Source organism: Pelobates fuscus, chromosome 9 (assembly GCF_036172605.1).
Source record: "Pelobates fuscus isolate aPelFus1 chromosome 9, aPelFus1.pri, whole genome shotgun sequence".
Lineage (NCBI taxonomy): Eukaryota > Metazoa > Chordata > Amphibia > Anura > Pelobatidae > Pelobates > Pelobates fuscus.
Window position 1 is genome coordinate 68,543,373 of NC_086325.1, and position 18,046 is coordinate 68,561,418.

The following is an 18,046-nucleotide window of genomic DNA, read 5'->3' on the forward strand; positions in this document are numbered from 1 at the left end:
CAATGCATCTCTATAAGGAGATGCATTGATGCAATGCATCTCTATAAGGAGATGCTGATTGACTAGGATGGCGTTCATCAAAATTAACAATCTCAGCCAATCCAATGCTTCTCTATGGGAAAACATTCTGACTGGCTAGGATCATCAATTCTGATTATGTCAGGTAAGGAGGCAGATCGGGGGTGGGGCCAGGACTGGCAGATCCATGTGGCACTGGAAATTAGGTAAGTTTTCTTATTATTTAAAAGGTAGCTTAATCGGCTTAATATGAAAATATTATTCCTCAATCTACCCGAAATGTACTGTCATCTCTATGTTTTGCGGATGGCTGAGATAATTTATAATTTATGAATCAAAATAAAATGTATTTATAAAATTGATTTATAAATCAAACAAAAAGTACAGCGAGTCACGGTACTCACTGCAATGGATACACTGTGGGAAAACAGATATAAAAAATTAATCATAACTAAAATGATACCGTGTCTACGAATATATCCTGTCAGAAGAGACCTATGGATCTATTCACAAAAAATAATGGTGAATTAAACAAAATTCTGATTAAAACAGCCAAGTTGTAACTATAGGCGATTTTTTTAAATCCTGGGCACGCTATGCTATCTTTTGTACATGATTTAGTAGACTGTACCCATAAGATAGTTAACACGTGCTCACAGTTTAATGAATTTGTAGGCACGGTATAGTTAATTATAAGACAACCATATCCTTGAAGCAGGGTGGGTGTTTTCCTGCTGGCTCAGCTTGGTCCTGTCATGTGTATCCTCCCATACTCGCCAAGCTTTGCAAACACATTTCTCCTGTGACAAAGAGCTAAAAGCATCTGCCCCTCTCTGCTCCTGCCATCATTGGTCTATTTTAATGCAATTTAAATGGCAGAATTAAAACGAGGAGCAAGCAGCGAGAGTCAGGCGCTGGAAGATTTGTAGCAGAAGAAATTGCAAAGATTGTAGTGGACGGGGAGACAAACATCACTGGAGCTAGCTGACGCAACAGGGAGTTAGATGCTAATAGGAATTGCTGCCAGGAAATAGTTATCTTGAGACCATGATTTAGTAGAATGTTCCCACGAGCTGCCCACAAACTAGTTAAACCGTGAGAATGCATTACCTATCTCATGGGCACAATCTACTAAATTGTGTGCACGAGATAGTACTCACAACTTTACAAACAAAACAGCTTTCCCATGTCACCTCTGGAGCACCGTACTATTCAGACGGAATTCTGCAATTGATTTTTCAATTTACTACAAATCCCTGTTAATAATTATAATTATTATATTTTGAGGACGAGTTTAGGAAATATAAAGAAAACACAGCTCATTTTCTGTGCATTTGACATGTACGGTTCTTTAAAGACTATCACTCCAAAGTCACAATCAGGAGCCAATAAAAAAGCATTTTTTTTCTAGTGCCAAAATACATTTATGTAACAAAATATTTCCAAAAAGTAACTAAATATATAAAACGTATGCGTGTAAAAATGTTACATACCTGCACATCAGAGTCAAAGGAAAATAGGTTTTGTCTTCCTTCGCTTCTACTTAACTTGTTCAGGTGCTCAGTCTCTCTTCCATACTGCAAAATAAAAAAATACATCATGTTGAATTTAGGTAAAATACAAGCATCAAACATGTTCCCATATTCAGTCTATCTATCTATCTCTGTTTGTCTGCCTGTCTATTCGCACACGGATCGAAATTTCAAGGTTCATGCAATAATCTGCTGCATTCAAACTGCACTGAACATCTTCACAAACAGTGGAGGGTCCGTGGCACAACTGCCAAGGATGACTCGTCGATGGTCAGGGAGGTTTTTTTTTTTTTTAAAGGTTTGTAGGTAGGTGTAAACTTTAATCCCTGATATATGAATACTATATTACTATATAGAACATTTTTGTGCATGATTAATTGGCTCACTGACTGAGATGAGAGCATCAGCTGGGCACTATCAACCAAAAAGGCTAAGCACTTCAGGATTACTTACACTGGGAAGGTGCAGTGGGTTGTAATTGTTATGGTTCTTAGCGTAATTTAACCCAATTTTTGCCTGCTGTTTTCCTTTTTTGTGCCAGGAGTTTATGTCTGCATATATTTTTCAATTATCAACATTTATACTTTGAGGTTTAACCCCTTAAGGACACATGACATGTGTGACATGTCATGATTCCATTTTATTCCAGAAGTTTGGTCCTTAAGGGGTTAAGAGTGCAGCACTGGGTATTGACACCTAATTTTATAACCCCCACTCCCCTTTTTCTTGCTCTCTGATTTCCCACCTCCTGCCACCATGTTCTCCCTATGCAATGTGACCTCTAACTTATATCCCCAAGTTTTCTATTGGTTAAGTAATCAGACTTGCCACACATTATTTTATTTTTGCTTTAATTTTAATTTAATTCCCATTTTACCTGATTATATTACTGCTATATGTGATTGCGGTTACAATGTTTTTTTGGGGGGGCTTTGTTTGTGAGGTTTTTCTTATTTACGCTTTGATTTATAATCCATCAAACGGATTGACAATTCACCATTCCATTTACTTTTAAAATTTTGGTATTATCATGTCTTTTTTATTTTCATGCGGAGATTCCACAATCACATTGTGTCCTGAAATCCTGTATTATCAATCATTTAATAAAATAGTTTGAAGCTAAACGTGCAACACTTATAAAACCACAAAATATATATATTTTAACCTTTGTAAGTAAAGTACTTTCAAAAATTCTTCTTCCAAAAGCAACACCCATCTTAAACGTTAAATAACACAAACATGTCAGTTGTCCAACCAGCGTTATGGAGAAACTGCTTTTGTGCGTCATTTTTCCTTCCAAGTCATAAAATCTAATACCTTGACCAGCTCAGGATGCATGCTTCTTTCCAGGCTTTCCATAATATTCTCTGATTTTCCCTGAACGCTGCATTCATCATCTGTAGGTTAGGCAAAAAGCAGATGTTCAGATTCCGTCTATGCACTTAAAGGGAAACTCCATGTTTGCTAAGACCAATTCTTCTCTTAATGCATTACACAGAGAGTGCATTAAAAAACAATACATTAAAATGAATACAAGTATAATGAATAATGAATAGAATGAATAAAATAAAGACAACCACATTTGAAGCTCCTGCATTTCCTGACTCTTAAGTTTTTCAATGAGCTTTCACCACATAGTAAGTGACTCGTCTACTTTAGTACTTTCTATCCATTGCAGAACTTTTATCATAAGCATGGCCGCCATCAGAATTCTTGGGCCTCGTACAAACCTACTGGTCACCCCCCAACACACACAGGCAGGCTTCCAGACAGAGATTCTTCAGCACATACTCCCAGAGAGTGAAGCATACTCACAGTTCCAAACACACATACACAGCTATGCATTCCAGACACTCTCACGGGATACACACACACACAGATATACACTGCCAGACATAAACACACGCTCTGCTAAACTAAATATACACACACAATCACACAGGGAAACACATGTACACTTCTACACACACACACCTGCCACACATATACACATACTCTGCGACACAAGGACCCTCATACATACACTCTGCAAAACACACACACATTGCTAAACACACATTAAGCTACATACACACACATTACTACACACACTATAAAAACACAAACATTTCTATATGCACACATACACCCTGCTATACACAATGCTGGACATATACAGTGCTACACACACTATTACATATTCAAATAATATTATGTTATTCATAGAGGACACAATAGTCCCATTCACGGAGCTCCAACAATGCAGGCAACTGACTTCAGCCAACTTCTTCAGGTATTTTCAGATCAGGGATTTTGCTAGTAAGGATGCCATGCGTGGAACTGCGCACAAAGCTTTTGACATTTTTCGAAATGTATGCATAAATGATACAGGCCTGAAAGGATTATTAAAACTACTATATGCATATTAAAGCTCCAACTAAACAGAGTGAGGTAGATTACACTGCAGAGACCAATGGGAAGAATAATTGGGGACAGTACTAAAAGGAACGTACTGGAAAGATATCTGGGAAGCAAGCAAAAAAATGTAATCTGTGCAAATTTACAGGAACAAGCATACACAACCCTGCTTAGATGGTACACTACCCCAGTGAAACTATTCAATATGATAAAACCTTGAATGGCCAATGTGGGAGGCTGTGTGGAGAACGTGGCACCTATGGACACATGTGGTGGTTTTCCAAAAATAGCTGATTTCTGGGAAAGTATTAGAGATCTATTATCACAAGTGTTTTGTAGGTTATTTACTATCCAAACCCATTGGAACAGAACAAAAACTAATATTACAAAATAACACTAGCAGCCATGAGAGCCATTTAGCAACACTGATGTGCCTTCTGTGGAAATGGTTTAACTCAAGATCAAGGACAACCGCTTGATTAACAAGCTTACTGCCAAAGTTAGAAATACACTCCGGTCGTTCGATAAAACTTGGCGACTCTGGCAAGATTTTTCAAAAAAGTATTAATCAATTGGGGCTTTCAGGGATCTGGGTCCTCACTTTCACTGCAACCCCCTTTTTTTATTCTTCTTTCAATCCTACCCTACAAGGGAAGTTCCTTCATTAGAGTATTGTTATGTTAATTAAGCCACATGTTGAATACATTAGATATTGGAGTGTGGGATGATATACAATGTTTCTTTAAATTCTACCGATACCAAAATGTTTTACATTTTCTGCAACACCGGCTTTCCAAACAAAATATGGAGGAGAGAAAAAAAGTATGGAGGAAAAAAAAAAACAAAAAAAAAAACAGCTGAACTACATCTCTCAGAAACCCACTTCATGTATGTGATGTTCGGATCAAAAACTGAAAATCATAACACTGCTTCTATTTACCTATCCTTACAAGTATGTTCTGCCTAAACCTGTGTCTATCCTTGTACTTGCCCCTCCTACTTTCGCCTTCAAGACTCATCTAGGCTCCATTCCTTCAAAACTAAAAAACTAAAAACTCACTTCTAATAGCCTTTTGTACCTCTCCTGCAACTGTGTCATGTAAAAATCTAAACCTTCATTGTTTTGTTTTTAGCGCTTTTCTATTATTCATATTCTTTTATTATTATTTTTTTTTATTCTTTATTTTTGTTGTGCAGAAAGATTTACATACATGCCTGCGGTGCCACAATAGCAGTCGCAGGCGTATCAAGGTATTCAGTGTTATATCATACCATCGATTTGCACAGTTTTGCTAACTAATCAGCATAATGCTTGTCTTGCTGTAGAGTAAATGAGGTTAAGTGATAATGACTGCCTGTCGGTTTTATAGGTTAAGATAATGTTGTCTGAGGCTAACAATATAATGTATCAACATAATAAAATAACATATTAACTCAATAAGGCTATATGCATGGTATGTTCCTTAGGTAGTACCTAGCTCTGGTTGGTTTGTATACTGGCCTTTGGTCATAAATTAACAGATAAGTAGTCAGGTAATGTGTGTGTATGGCGTTTGTCGTTTATGAGGCACGGTAGGCAGGTAACGCCAGCCATGCAAGGTCTCTACATGTGTGACTGCTGGCCAAGGAATTTCCCTGTGTGAGCCTATATGGCCAGAGACCAGATCTCCATACTTCCATGCCCCCTAATAATGGCCGCGATCTGGGACCGAGGGTGGCCCAATGCCTGTGAGTATGGCTCTATGGTAGGGTCTGCCCGTGTCTCAACAACCGTTGCACTGCAGTGTTTAAAGTTCTAGTGCAGTTCGTATTAGCTTATTGGGGGCCAACCATCAGTTTGGGCCGCCTGTCTGAGAAAAAACATAGCACTCAGCTGCACATGGAGAGACTGCTAGTTATTTACAATGGGGTGCTTGAGCCCCTCTGGGTAGGTTAGTGGGTCGTCCCTATTTCCATGCGGGTGGATTCGCTGGGACAGGAGGCTACCTGCTCGGTGTAATTTTACTTCTCATCTTGTGCGCACGACCCCTTCCCTTGAGATGTCGTACTAGATATGGTGGCCCATGTGTACCTTTCCCCCTGAGTCCCGCCGCACTGTGACAAGGCTTTGACAACTCTTTTTGGTCTATAGGTCTATGAGTCTATGAGTCTATCAAATGCACAATAGCAGCGGGACCCCGAGTATCCCACTCCACAGCGCTGCCATATGAAGGCCCTCAAAGACCATCTGCTTGGTCGGTCTCGTGAGGGGCTCTGCCGCTTGGGGGCATCACCTTCAGCCACCGCCCCTGAGTCAGTGTCACTTATCTGCTTGGTCTTCGGGGGTCCCCGGGTTCCGCTCCTCTGTTGTGACAATGGGTAGAGGGGGCAGCTGTAGTTGCTGCAGAAAGTCTGTTGGTACCTCTGAGGCTGATAGGACGTGGATTTCATCCCCCCGTGGCACCACTAAGGTTCCCAGGGAACGCCATCGGTACCTGAGGCCGCGCTCCCTCAAGAGCTTGGTGACTGGTAGGAGCCTGCGTCTGGCCAGTAGGACTGAGATAGGTAAGTCTGCATAGACTGTTATCTTGCAAGCATCCACTTGCATGCTGGTGTGGTTCCTGGAGCCGGCCATGATGGCCGCTTTCACTGCTGTGTCCCAGGTTACCGCAATAATGTCCATGTCCTTGGGTGCATCCACTGGGGCGTTTGGTGCCTTCCGTATTCTGAAGGCCGCCACAAACTGCGGTGGGTCTCCTGTTTTCCTGACCCCCATTGCCTGCGTCACCTGGTGGACAAAGTCCAGTAGGGCCTCCGTGCTCACTGTCTCTGGTGCCCCCCGGATCCGGACGTTCCTCCGGCGGTGTTGAGCCTCCAGCGATACCACAGTGCAGGAGAGACTTTGTACCTGCTGCGTTAGGGCTTCCACCTGGGAGTGAGTGTCTGTCAGGCGTCGTTCCCAGGTTTCCTCTCTGGATTCTGCTGCCGTAATCCACTGTTGCAGCCCGCCAACTTCCATCTGCACCCTTGCCAGGTCTGTCTTCCACACCACTCTTAGGTCCTGGAGGAGTTGCTTGATGTCACCCTTCGTGGAGGGAGAAGCATCCGAATCTGAGTCCGCCCTCAGGTAAGCTCCACTGATGGCTTGGGGCATTTCCTCTTCTTCCATGGACTCGCTGGATTCGCTGGAGCATGTGGCCTGCTCGGCGCCATTTTGTTGTGGGCTTGCGGCCGGTCAAAAGAGAGTCATACATCGGGGTGTTTAACACTCCCTGGGAGAGCGTTTTTTTTATTTTTGCACCCCATTGCACTTAGGTAGCAGTAGGGACGTTGATGGGTTCTTTTTCAAGGTGTTATTTTTGGTGATAAGGCTTCTTTTTCAGTATGTGGAGCTGGAGCAACACATATGCACGTCTGCTCTGTTTCTCAGCTAGCCATGCCCCTCCTTTTTATTATTTGTAAAGCCCCAACTGTCACATCATGCCATGTTCTGCGGAGATGTCTGGCTTTGGCTTCTGGTATCCAGTACTCTTGTTACAATTCTTGTTTATTTTTTCTTGGTTTTTGGTTTTCTATGCTATGTCTGGTTTTCTTTAAGCTGGGATTTCTGGGTTCATTCCTGTAATCCATCCCTGGGATTCCCAGTCTCCAGGTTTCCTTTAAATGTTTGTTTTATGTGACACACCCATTTGTTTTCAGTCATTCATTATGTGTCAGAGTTCCTGAAGGCAGCTGCTCAAAGCTTCTGCCCTTTCTTGCAGGTAAGTGCTATATATGTATTCTTTGGTTGTTTTAGCATATATTAGGCAGTGTAGGACCTGCCAGATATGGGGTACATTGGCGGCGTTGTTGGCAGGCTTATGCAATGTATGATCATATAGTGTGACTAAATCCCCATAATTTCCATATGTAGTACTTAGTTATTTCTCCTCTTGTTTTTCCTATATTATCTTGTCTTGTTTTAGTTTGTTTACCCAGTCCATGTACAGTCCTGTCCAGGTATGCCCATGTTATGTTCATGTTTTCCTCATGTCTTGTGTATATGTTCTGGGTTTAGCTTACTATCCTTCTCTGGTTCTGGGTTCTATTAGTTCTGTCTTGTTTTCATGTTTGGTGTCTATCTCTAGTCTTGCCTTGTTTCTAGTACTGGATATAATCTTGCTGCAGAGCCTCCCTATTCAGCTCCTGGGAGGTCTGCTTATTTCCAAGCTCCTGGTTACTGCTGCAGAGCCTCCCTATCCAGTTCCTGGGAGGTCTGCATATTTCCTAGTTCCTGAGATCCGCTGTAGCTGCATCAGAGTTCTGGTATGTGGCCGCGCAAACGCTGGTGCTCAACACCAGAGGGCGTGTGGTTACCCTGCACCAGGCCCTGATAGTCCATTTCCACGCTGAAGACTCCCACTTATAATCAGGCACTCAGGGGTCCTGGTTTCCGTACCGCAACCCGTGACACCAACAAACTCCATAGCGCTGTACAATAGGTAGCCTAAGAGACATGTATTTGCAACAAGACAAGCTTGACGCACAAGAACAGACATTGTTGAGGGCCCTGCTCAAACGAGCTAACATTACATGAAATACATCCTATCCTTATCCCTTTACCCCAATCCCCTTAGAATGTAAGTTTGTTTGAGAAGGTCCCTCAACACCCTCTGTTCCTGTGCGTCCAACTCGTCTTCTTGCAACCTCTTGTTTACTACTTCATCTATTTTACAGTACTGAGGACTTTGTTGGCACATTATAAATAAAAATAATAAATACTTTCAAAATCTGGTTAAGTGATGAAGCATTTATCTGCAGGAAACTCAGTTAGGCTAGTGCTCGCATTACAGAAGATGAATTACCATTACTTCCTTTTGTTGGTTATTAGGTTAGTTCTCATGGAATATAGCATGTCCATTTGTCAATTTCAGTACCAAGGACAGTGTCTGTGACAATCATGGCAACTGGTATTGACATCAAAAGGAGCCTACAGTTATGGTATTTCCGGCTAGTTCAGTTATTGTGCTTTGAAAAATGGTGAGCACTAACGTAGTGACAAAAATTCACAAGGCTAGCCTTAGGAAAGTCTTAAGCGGTGCACAAACTGTTAATGTGGATGCATTAGCTCACCACCTGTTGTTACAATATTGGCAAAGAGGGAATAATAAGGGGGAGGGGCAGTCTATTTATTTATTAATGCCTTGTAGGGTCAGAGGATTCAGTTTCACTATCCACTTTTTTTGTGGTTTTTTGTTGTTGTTCATATTCCTAATTTATGACTTAAAATATTGATTTGCTATCATTCTAAAAGCTCTGTAACTTAATACCAACATAAGAAGGAAGTTAAATGAAGGCCCCCCCCCCCCCCCCCCTTTCAGTGGCACAATTGGCCATCACAAATTGTTCTTTTTTTGCTTTCTTTTGGATCATGAGCATAAAAATATTTTTAAAGGTTGAATTTGATGAACTTGACTCTTTTTTAAATCGTCATTACTATGTAACTAGAATGGCTCAAAAACGTTTAATATAATTCTTAAATTGAACAATAATAATTCAGATTTTTTCTTTTGTATTTGCACAGAACATCCCAAGTTTTAATCAGACAGAGATATCATCTCCTCAGGAGTACTAGAATTTGGAATTTGAATCTGTCCCCTGCCTTGTTCGGCATTACCCATTCAACTCCATGTACTTGACCACAGACACAATGACAGGTCATGCTCTGTTCAACACCTAAAGTCTATTGATACAAGTATTTTGTAAGCTTTAAAGAGGTCCATCTCCACCCCCCGATGGAGCTGCCCATGACAGCTCTAGAAGACAGGACAATATGCAGAACTATCTTTTTAGGGCATCCGGGATCTGCTAGCTTAATAAAAAGCCAAATGATGATGTCAGAAGTAATGTTAGAGCAAACTAAGCATATCTGAGATGTATATACCTATAGAATTGAGCATGTTTACATAAGTAACCCAAACTGTTGATATAATTAGTTGCCATCCTCTTAACCGTAGCTCCACTCTGGAAACACGTCACAGATGCACGCACGTCCCGCCGGAAGAGGGGAAGGCTTTTTGTAGGACAGTCTAAAGGAAGCAACGCCCATAAAACCAGATATGGGGCTTTATTGGAGGTGCCATTAGGTACTGGGACATTGCTGAAATGGGAAGCATCGCTATCTTAGTGGTGGTGATTTGCATCTGCTTTGGACCATATATGGAAAAGAGGTGTGCTTGGAAAATTAACACACCTGTGCTTAATATAACTTATTTGTGGGGTATATATGTCTGTACTAGCAGTGTGTGTCTAGATTTCACCTGTGGAAGACCTACATTGGGCTTTTTATTTTTAATTGTTTTAGTGAACTTTTATGAGAATAAAGCTTATTCAATTGTATTGTAGTCTCTGATTCTTCTGAATATCCTTAAAATTCCAGTGGGACCTCATCTATAACCATATATCCCTGTTGTGGATGGATTGCATCTATAGTTCAGAGCCACTGTTTAAAATGGCTCTGTAAATTGTGAGTGTTCTATTTTAACCTTACCACCTTAATATTGTTTTTACATATTATACAATGATACTTTTTATGCTTATACCTTATAGTGTCTGCTAAGAAATGTTATTGAAAAAGGATATGTCTATCCTATATTAAAAATGTAAATTATAATCAATGTGTGAGCTTTCACTTTTTGTACTTGGTTTTATCTTTTTATTGAGTGTATTTACACAATACATTCTAGTGTTTTTTGCTGCATTGGGTTACATTTTAAAAGCACCCTTTATTCCTTATCTTTTCCTATATGAATAAAATATACTTAGGCTAACATCCAAATCATTAGTCCTTACCACGCCAATAGATTTCACTTTTTTTTACTGCAACAAAATCTAGCCGAACCTGCCTCTATGGGCCAGCCTTCACTGCATCTTTTGGTAAATTCCTATACTGTTTTTTTCACTACCCTTTTTGGTCTTATATATGTCTCAGATGCAAGGAAGGTATGTATAAAGAGAAATTGTGGGGCATGTTTCAAAAAGTGAAACAATCACCACAGAAATCATTGGAACGTTTCGACTGACAACTCAAATTAGAATTGTTCGAGGATATGACTGTCTTCACAACACACAGATAAAGTCAATGCCATTTTTGTGAAAAATAAATTCACTTTGAATTTTTGACAATTCTCACTTTAATGAATAACTGACAATATAGCACCTGGCCTGGAAACGTTATCAGATCTCAGCACAAGGCTTCTAATACAGGTTAACTGGTGGTGGCATGTAAGGTAACTGTTGGTTTCACCCCTGAACCCAACTACGAGAAGGGATTTATCAGCAATGCCTGCATGGGCAGAAAGCTCATTCTGTCACCTGATCAAAATTGTCTTCTGAGTCAGTAATACCTGGACATCCCAAGAAAGTAAGTACGGTACTCTAGCAGTGTTTCTACAACGGACGTAAAAATAAGGTAAATAAAATCATGGTATGCGTCATTATTCCATGCTAAATTAAAGAAAACTTGAAATACATAGTGCTATGTAGTCTTTCCAGCTGAATTAATCGATCTGTCCGAGTTTTATCTGTGGAAGCGTACAAGGTTATTCTCTAAAGTCCAGATTTTGCAGTCTAAATAGCCCAGAATGCAGCTGGATGGTTTTGCCTGTTTCAGCATGGAGAAATTCATAATTGCAAAATCTGGAAATTTTTCACACTATTTAACAATGTCTGAATTCTGTAATTCAAGCAAGAAGAGGCCTTCATTTGATCCTGATTTCAGTCGGACCAAATGTCACTAGATGGCTGAAATACAGACTGAACGCTTCAAATTAACCCACCCTAAGGTTTTTTTTTAACAATCTGCCCACTGAAGCTAGCACAAATGATCAATTCCGTTGCATAGAAGCAAGTGAATGAATATTCGCAGATATGCATCCTACAGGATGCATTCGGTTACGAATTTTGTTAAAACTGGTGCTTTGTGAACCTCCAAAATCCTATATTTTGAAAAGGTTTCGGATTCAAAAGCACCAATTTTTACCTGGACACTGAATGCATCCAAGCAACTGCAACAAACCTGATAGGACCAACCGTATTCCGAGCATACTTGGCTTTAGTATATCTGTGAATTGCCTATGTGGTCAGAATTCAGTCATTTAAATAACCACGTTATCCATTGAATAAGATTCTACAGGTAAATCCAAGATGGATTGATTACTTCCAGTACCGATAGAGCGCTATGTATGTCATGATTATAGTGACACCAAGTTAAAATACAGACTTTTTTACTGAATTAAAAACTGGCAGGATTTCAATAAAGTCTGCTCTGAACTGTACTGTACTTACATGCCTGACAACTGCTTTTAATTTTGGAGTGTCAAATTAAGGATTTCTACTTTCATCACAGCCTCAAGCCTGTACATATTACCTGAGATGCCAGTACAGTTCAGAGCAGACTTAATTGATCCACTCGGTTTATATTCATTCCATTTACTGCACAAGCATATTGCCCTATGATTTTGTTGTTTTTTCTTACATATTGAACCTTTGACAGAAGCAATGTATAAGAGCCACTTATAAGCGTGTCATTGTATATCTGTCCTTATTGTCACAAGATACACTAATCAGTGTGGTTGTATCACAAGTGCACTTTGACACTTTTTGTCATTTTTAATATCACAATTCACTTAAGTTTTGCACTTTTATGTGGTATGAAATATTGTTCATTTCATTGATATATTGTTTTAAAGGCACAGCGCACTTTATTTTTGGTTTCTGCCTGTGAACTGCCTCTGTCTGCTGACATCATCAGAAGTGCTGAGCCACTCACAATGCTTTGACATAGGATTGGCTGAGACTTCAAGGAGGCAGATCAGGGGCAGAGCCAGCACAATTCAAACACAGCTGAATCGAATCAATGCATCTTTATGAGGAAAGTTCAGTGTCTGCAGAGGGTGGAGACATTGAATGGCAGTGTTGCTTACTTTGCAGCACTGCCCAAGAAAGCAGCTCGAGCAGCCATCTGAGGAGCGGCCAGTAGAGTTATCACTAGGCTGTAATGTAAACACTATATTTTCTCTGAAAATACAGTGTTTACAGCAAAAAGCCTGAAGGTAATGATTCTACTCACCAGAACAAATGCAATAAGCTGTAGTTGTTCTGGTGACTATAGTGTCCATTTTAATACAAATGTTTATACAAATATATAGATTTTTTACTACAACCTATAATTTTGCATGTTTGAATTGTGTGTCATTTTTTGTAAACACATGATTCTGGAGGGGAAAAGGTTAGTTTAATATTTTAGGGAAAAGTGATTTTCGCTTCTCTTACAGTTCGTGAGATTCATTTAGATTCAGTTCCTTGATTTTGGGAGACTGCAGTGGAGCTTTATTATAATATATGTATGTACGTTTGCATCTAACTTAGAAGAAAGAAGAAATGAACTCTCTTCAAGGAAGTCTTGAGCATTATTCCCCGTTTATATTTTCATGGTGCCTTGGAGTTTAGTGTAAAGTGAACTGATACCTTTAAATCAGCAGTCTCATTTTTAAATCCCGAATTCTGTAATCACTCAACGATACATGCACCGGCTGGTGTCTTTATTCAAAAAACACTGTATCACTTGAATTTGCCCTGCACCAATTAAAGCTATTTTATACATTTGCGAAAACATCAAAAGGAAAAGTTATTCACCAAAACGTTAATGGTCAATAATTCAACGTGAATTTCAAATTTTAAGCCAAAATATAAAAACTAAACGAGTAACTCTGGATATTTTATGCTCTAAAAAGTGGGAAGTTTTGAGATTACAACCGATTTGAGAATTTGTCAAATTCTGCTGTTTTGATCGTCATTTGTCAATTTGGTTATCAATTTCTAATACACTTTTTAGTGAATAAACCCCACAGGTGTTGCTTTTTGTCTCTGTGACAGTTTAGTACAGTGATGAAGTCAAGGAAAAACATGTCAAGTGGAAAGTCTTCTCCTGCTGAGATATCTATTTAGAGATTGTGTTTACTCAAACCTTGTACAGGTTCTGCCGTGTATTTCTTCTCCTGCACCAAACACTCTGTGTTGAACTGGATGATTTTCTTCAATGTAAGCAGCCACTCCTCCATTTCCTGTTCAGTTTCTGCTGCCAGATAATGGCTCGACTTATCCAGCATTCGGAGCTCAAAAGCATTACGGCGCATCTTAGGGCACTGTAAAAGCAGAGAGGCGAAAAGGCACTTTAGACAATTCAGGAAAGATTAGACACGGATTAAACTATGTTTCTCTGTTGATTCACTAAAGCTTACTGTTTAGATAATATTCCCCCATTCAGAAGCAGGTTTTGCGGAGAAAATTAAACACTGTGAAACCGTCATTGGCCAATAACCAAAACAGACATTCTGTTTTTAGAATACTATGATTTATTCGGAGAGCCAGCACTTTAAAAAAACAATCAGACAATACCAAGAATCAAAGCCTCTCTCTTTTCTCTAAAACAGAAAAAGCTTTTAAATCCCATTCATCATATTACAATATTTTTGTATTTTCCGTGGAAATGATGCTATACTGAATATCCCAATTCCATCTCTGTGCCAGTTCTGGTTGGCAATACAAGTGCCATCTGTCAATGCATCTTGCAATAAGTGCAATCTCAATATAGTCTTGTTTAGATCAATGAACTGGTGTTGAGTGAAAGACATAGGTGAGATTGTTTATAAATAAATCCATGAAAGGCCATTTTTTCCCCATGCTATTAACAATAATTGGTATCTCTATTAACTGTACATTTATAGGTTTTCCACTAAGGTGGGAATTGCTGAGACATAAAAGGGAATTGCATGTGTAGGCCAAAATAAAACTGGAAAACATCCTCTACTCACATATTTCTGCAGCTCAGAAATTATGGATTGCAATTTGCAATTGTCTTATCAATTTAAACCTGCTTGTGTCCATGAGGATTTGCAAATTAGATGGTACAAAATTTGCCACACCGAGTTTTAAAAGGCACATTGTCAAGGAAAGCATGAACAACTATGTTTGCTGGAATGCTATTTTCTATACATAATTCTTGCCTGGCAGCTAGCAAATGGTATTTAACATTTAATATTTTCACCCACTGTGCTTGCACTTTTTGATGAGCAAGAAGGAGGTTTTTTTTAGGCCAATAAAGGTAAAAAATACACGAGCCCTCACTGTTGAGAGTACCTAGTGACTTTGCCTCCATTTATGTAATATTTATATTGTATTAATTCATGGTCAGATAGATAGATATACAGTTATCAAGCATTTTCATTTTACAGTTTCGCTTTGGGGACTACTAAAATGCAAAATGTCTTAATGTTTTAAATCAATACAAATAACGGTATTAAGAAACATAAAATAATAGTCTGAGTCTATCAGAGAGTCAGTAAGGGGGAGTAAAAGAAATACGATGGGGAAGGGGCTAAGTGTTGGATAAGATTTAAATATTGCAAAGAGTAAAACTACTACATAATCCGGTTTGAGTCACCTGCCCAATTTATGCCTCCATTTAACTGCTCCTGCGGCCAGTTTAACAACAGCTGAGATCACATTTCAAAGTGTCAAATCATGCTCAAATAATAATGGCAATATTTTACATCTATTGTTTGTCATGAAAGGGAGCTCTTGAGAAAGAGTTCCCAATGCCAAATTAGCATTGTTTTGGTGACTATAGTGTTTGTTTAATGTATTGCCCATTGCTGGATTTTACAATGTAGGTTAATGATAAACGAAGCACTGTCGTTTATCCACAGGTTGGATTGCTGACAGACTGGTAAGTTGCGTTAAGGTTCTAAATCCTTATTGAAATAATACCACCAGGGTGGATGAGACTGATCTAGCTTACTACTAAAGATAAAAGATGGACACAGACCTTATCTGACTGGTACATAGAGATAAATGAAAGAATACCTGGATCACATCAATGCAGGAATCCAGGAAGATGCAGCCTTTAGAGTCTTTGGAATTTTTCTCATCCTTGTAAGAGTTCAGAATGTATGAGCCATCAGGGAGCTGAGTCAGATAAAAGTATCTTCTACGAAACACCTAATTAAAGAGAAAATACATTTCACTGAGGTAGTGTACGATTCAAGGCATAGCTATGTATTCGCTAACCTGTTAAAACTGGCTTGCTCAACCAAAATGCAATATTCTACTTCATATCTGGATTAAAAACAAATGTCCATCCCCTCTGTCCCCCACCATCCCTCAAAGTACAACAACAACAACAACATAGTAAAATGAGGTAAACTCAATTTTAACTATAAAAAAAGAATTACCAGAGCTCAATTACATTTGACAAAAAATGGAAAAATTTGCCATCACCAGAAAAATACTCACTAGAACCAGCATCATTCTTTAAATGCCTTATATACTAAAAACATTGCAATGTACACAGAAGCTTAATAAATCGACTAATTCCAACCAATAACATTAAACACATACTAGGATAAAACAAAAAGCTAAATATTCTCCTTTGTGTTTATATACTTTATTACAGAATATAAAGTGCAGAGGAATTCATTTCTATTCTAACCATGCACCAGGCAACACGTTTTTTATTCAGTCCCCTTATTTTGGCCTTAAATTTTAAATTGACTTTGAATTAACAACAATTCACACTTTAGTGACTAATTCTGTAAGTATTATGGTGGATGGATTTTTTCCACTACAGTTCATTCTAATATAGAATATAAAATATTAGATAAATCTGTTACTCATAGAGGGGGGCATTCATCGTATTTCATGTTCCACTGCATTTGTGTATAATACATTAGGCTCCTTCCAGAATCCATCAAAGCACAATCCAAAATCATAAATTCTTACTATAATTTAGCATTTGAGGAACAGGAATGCATTGTACACAAATCAGATAAAGGAAATGTGACTCCCAGTAAATATTGGCTAATATTAAAGATTCTGTCAAATTTCTCAACACCCATTCTCTTCTTTGTCCTTTCCTGATATGCAGTGTTGTCTTTTTTTTTTTTTTTTTGTACAGCTGTTGTTTCCTGTTGGAATGACATTTTGTAAATGTGCATGTTTTCCTTATCAGTAACATTTACCAAGAATAACCGTGCTTGTGCATCCAGGAACAAAACATCTGGAATGAATCTACCCTAACAGAACTAGGGCGGTTCCGAAATCGCTCTATGATAAGCCATTAGTTTCTAATCTGTATTTATTTTTACAGGACCTTGGGATTTATGTAGTTAATTTATATAATTTGTAGTAGGTAGCATTTTACTACATGTTATATTTATAATCCTATACTTGTACTTCTTGTAAATAAAACAATCTCATACCATTCTAATTATGTCATTATAGCACAGACTACAGCAAAATAAAATAAATTTATTAAGCAACTGTATACACAGTTCCCACTTATTTTAGCCTATAAGGTCTCCCTGTGAGTCGATGAATTGGTTCTATATAAAAATACTGGCATTAAATCTCACCAGTGCAGCATCATTTAGTACATGTACCCTATACATTATATAGGCATACCCCGCTTTACGTACACTCACTTTAAGTACACTCGCGAGTACAGACATTCCCGCACCTCTTCTGTCCGCGAGTGAACAGGAAATGGAAGTTTCTATTCTCGCCCGGAGCAGCTTAGTACCGTGTCATTGGGGCAAGAACTTTTCACACCTTCTGACATGGCAGAGGTTAATCATCTCAAATTTATAATGCCTACTCCTAGCTGAACATATATATATATATATATATATATATATATCCAACGATAAAGTGGAGCACTCAGAAGGTCTTTTAACAATAGTGAATTTATTGGTACAAAATAAGTTTTACATCGACATGTAAATCCTGTGATTCGACGTTTCGACCCCTCAGGGTCTTTTTCAAGAACCCTGAGGGGTCGAAACGTCGAATCACAGGATTTACATGTCGATGTAAAACTTTTTTTGTACCAATAAATTCACTATTGTTAAAAGACCTTCTGAGTGCTCCACTTTATCGTTGGATATATATTGAGGACGTCGGATGCACCGAAGGCAGGATATATCGGAACACTATTCAGGGGTGAGTGCCTAAATCATTATTTTGTATATATATATATATATTGCCCCTACATTGTCCATATTCTGCAGTCTGCTGCTATCCAG

At 38.8% G+C, this 18,046-nt stretch overlaps 1 protein-coding gene across 1 annotated transcript in view; it reads right to left on the minus strand.

The window, feature by feature from the left end:
• The window catches only part of DOCK11 (dedicator of cytokinesis 11), a 293,614-nt gene that overhangs the window by 241,570 nt on the left and 33,998 nt on the right, over window positions 1-18,046 (minus strand). The window contains exons 7-10 of the mRNA XM_063432045.1: window positions 15,831-15,965; window positions 13,933-14,110; window positions 2,868-2,947; window positions 1,512-1,595 (exon numbers count right to left, since the gene is read on the minus strand). Coding sequence (XP_063288115.1) covers window positions 1,512-1,595; window positions 2,868-2,947; window positions 13,933-14,110; window positions 15,831-15,965 — 477 coding nt within the window. The remainder of the gene's footprint in view (window positions 1-1,511; window positions 1,596-2,867; window positions 2,948-13,932; window positions 14,111-15,830; window positions 15,966-18,046) is intronic.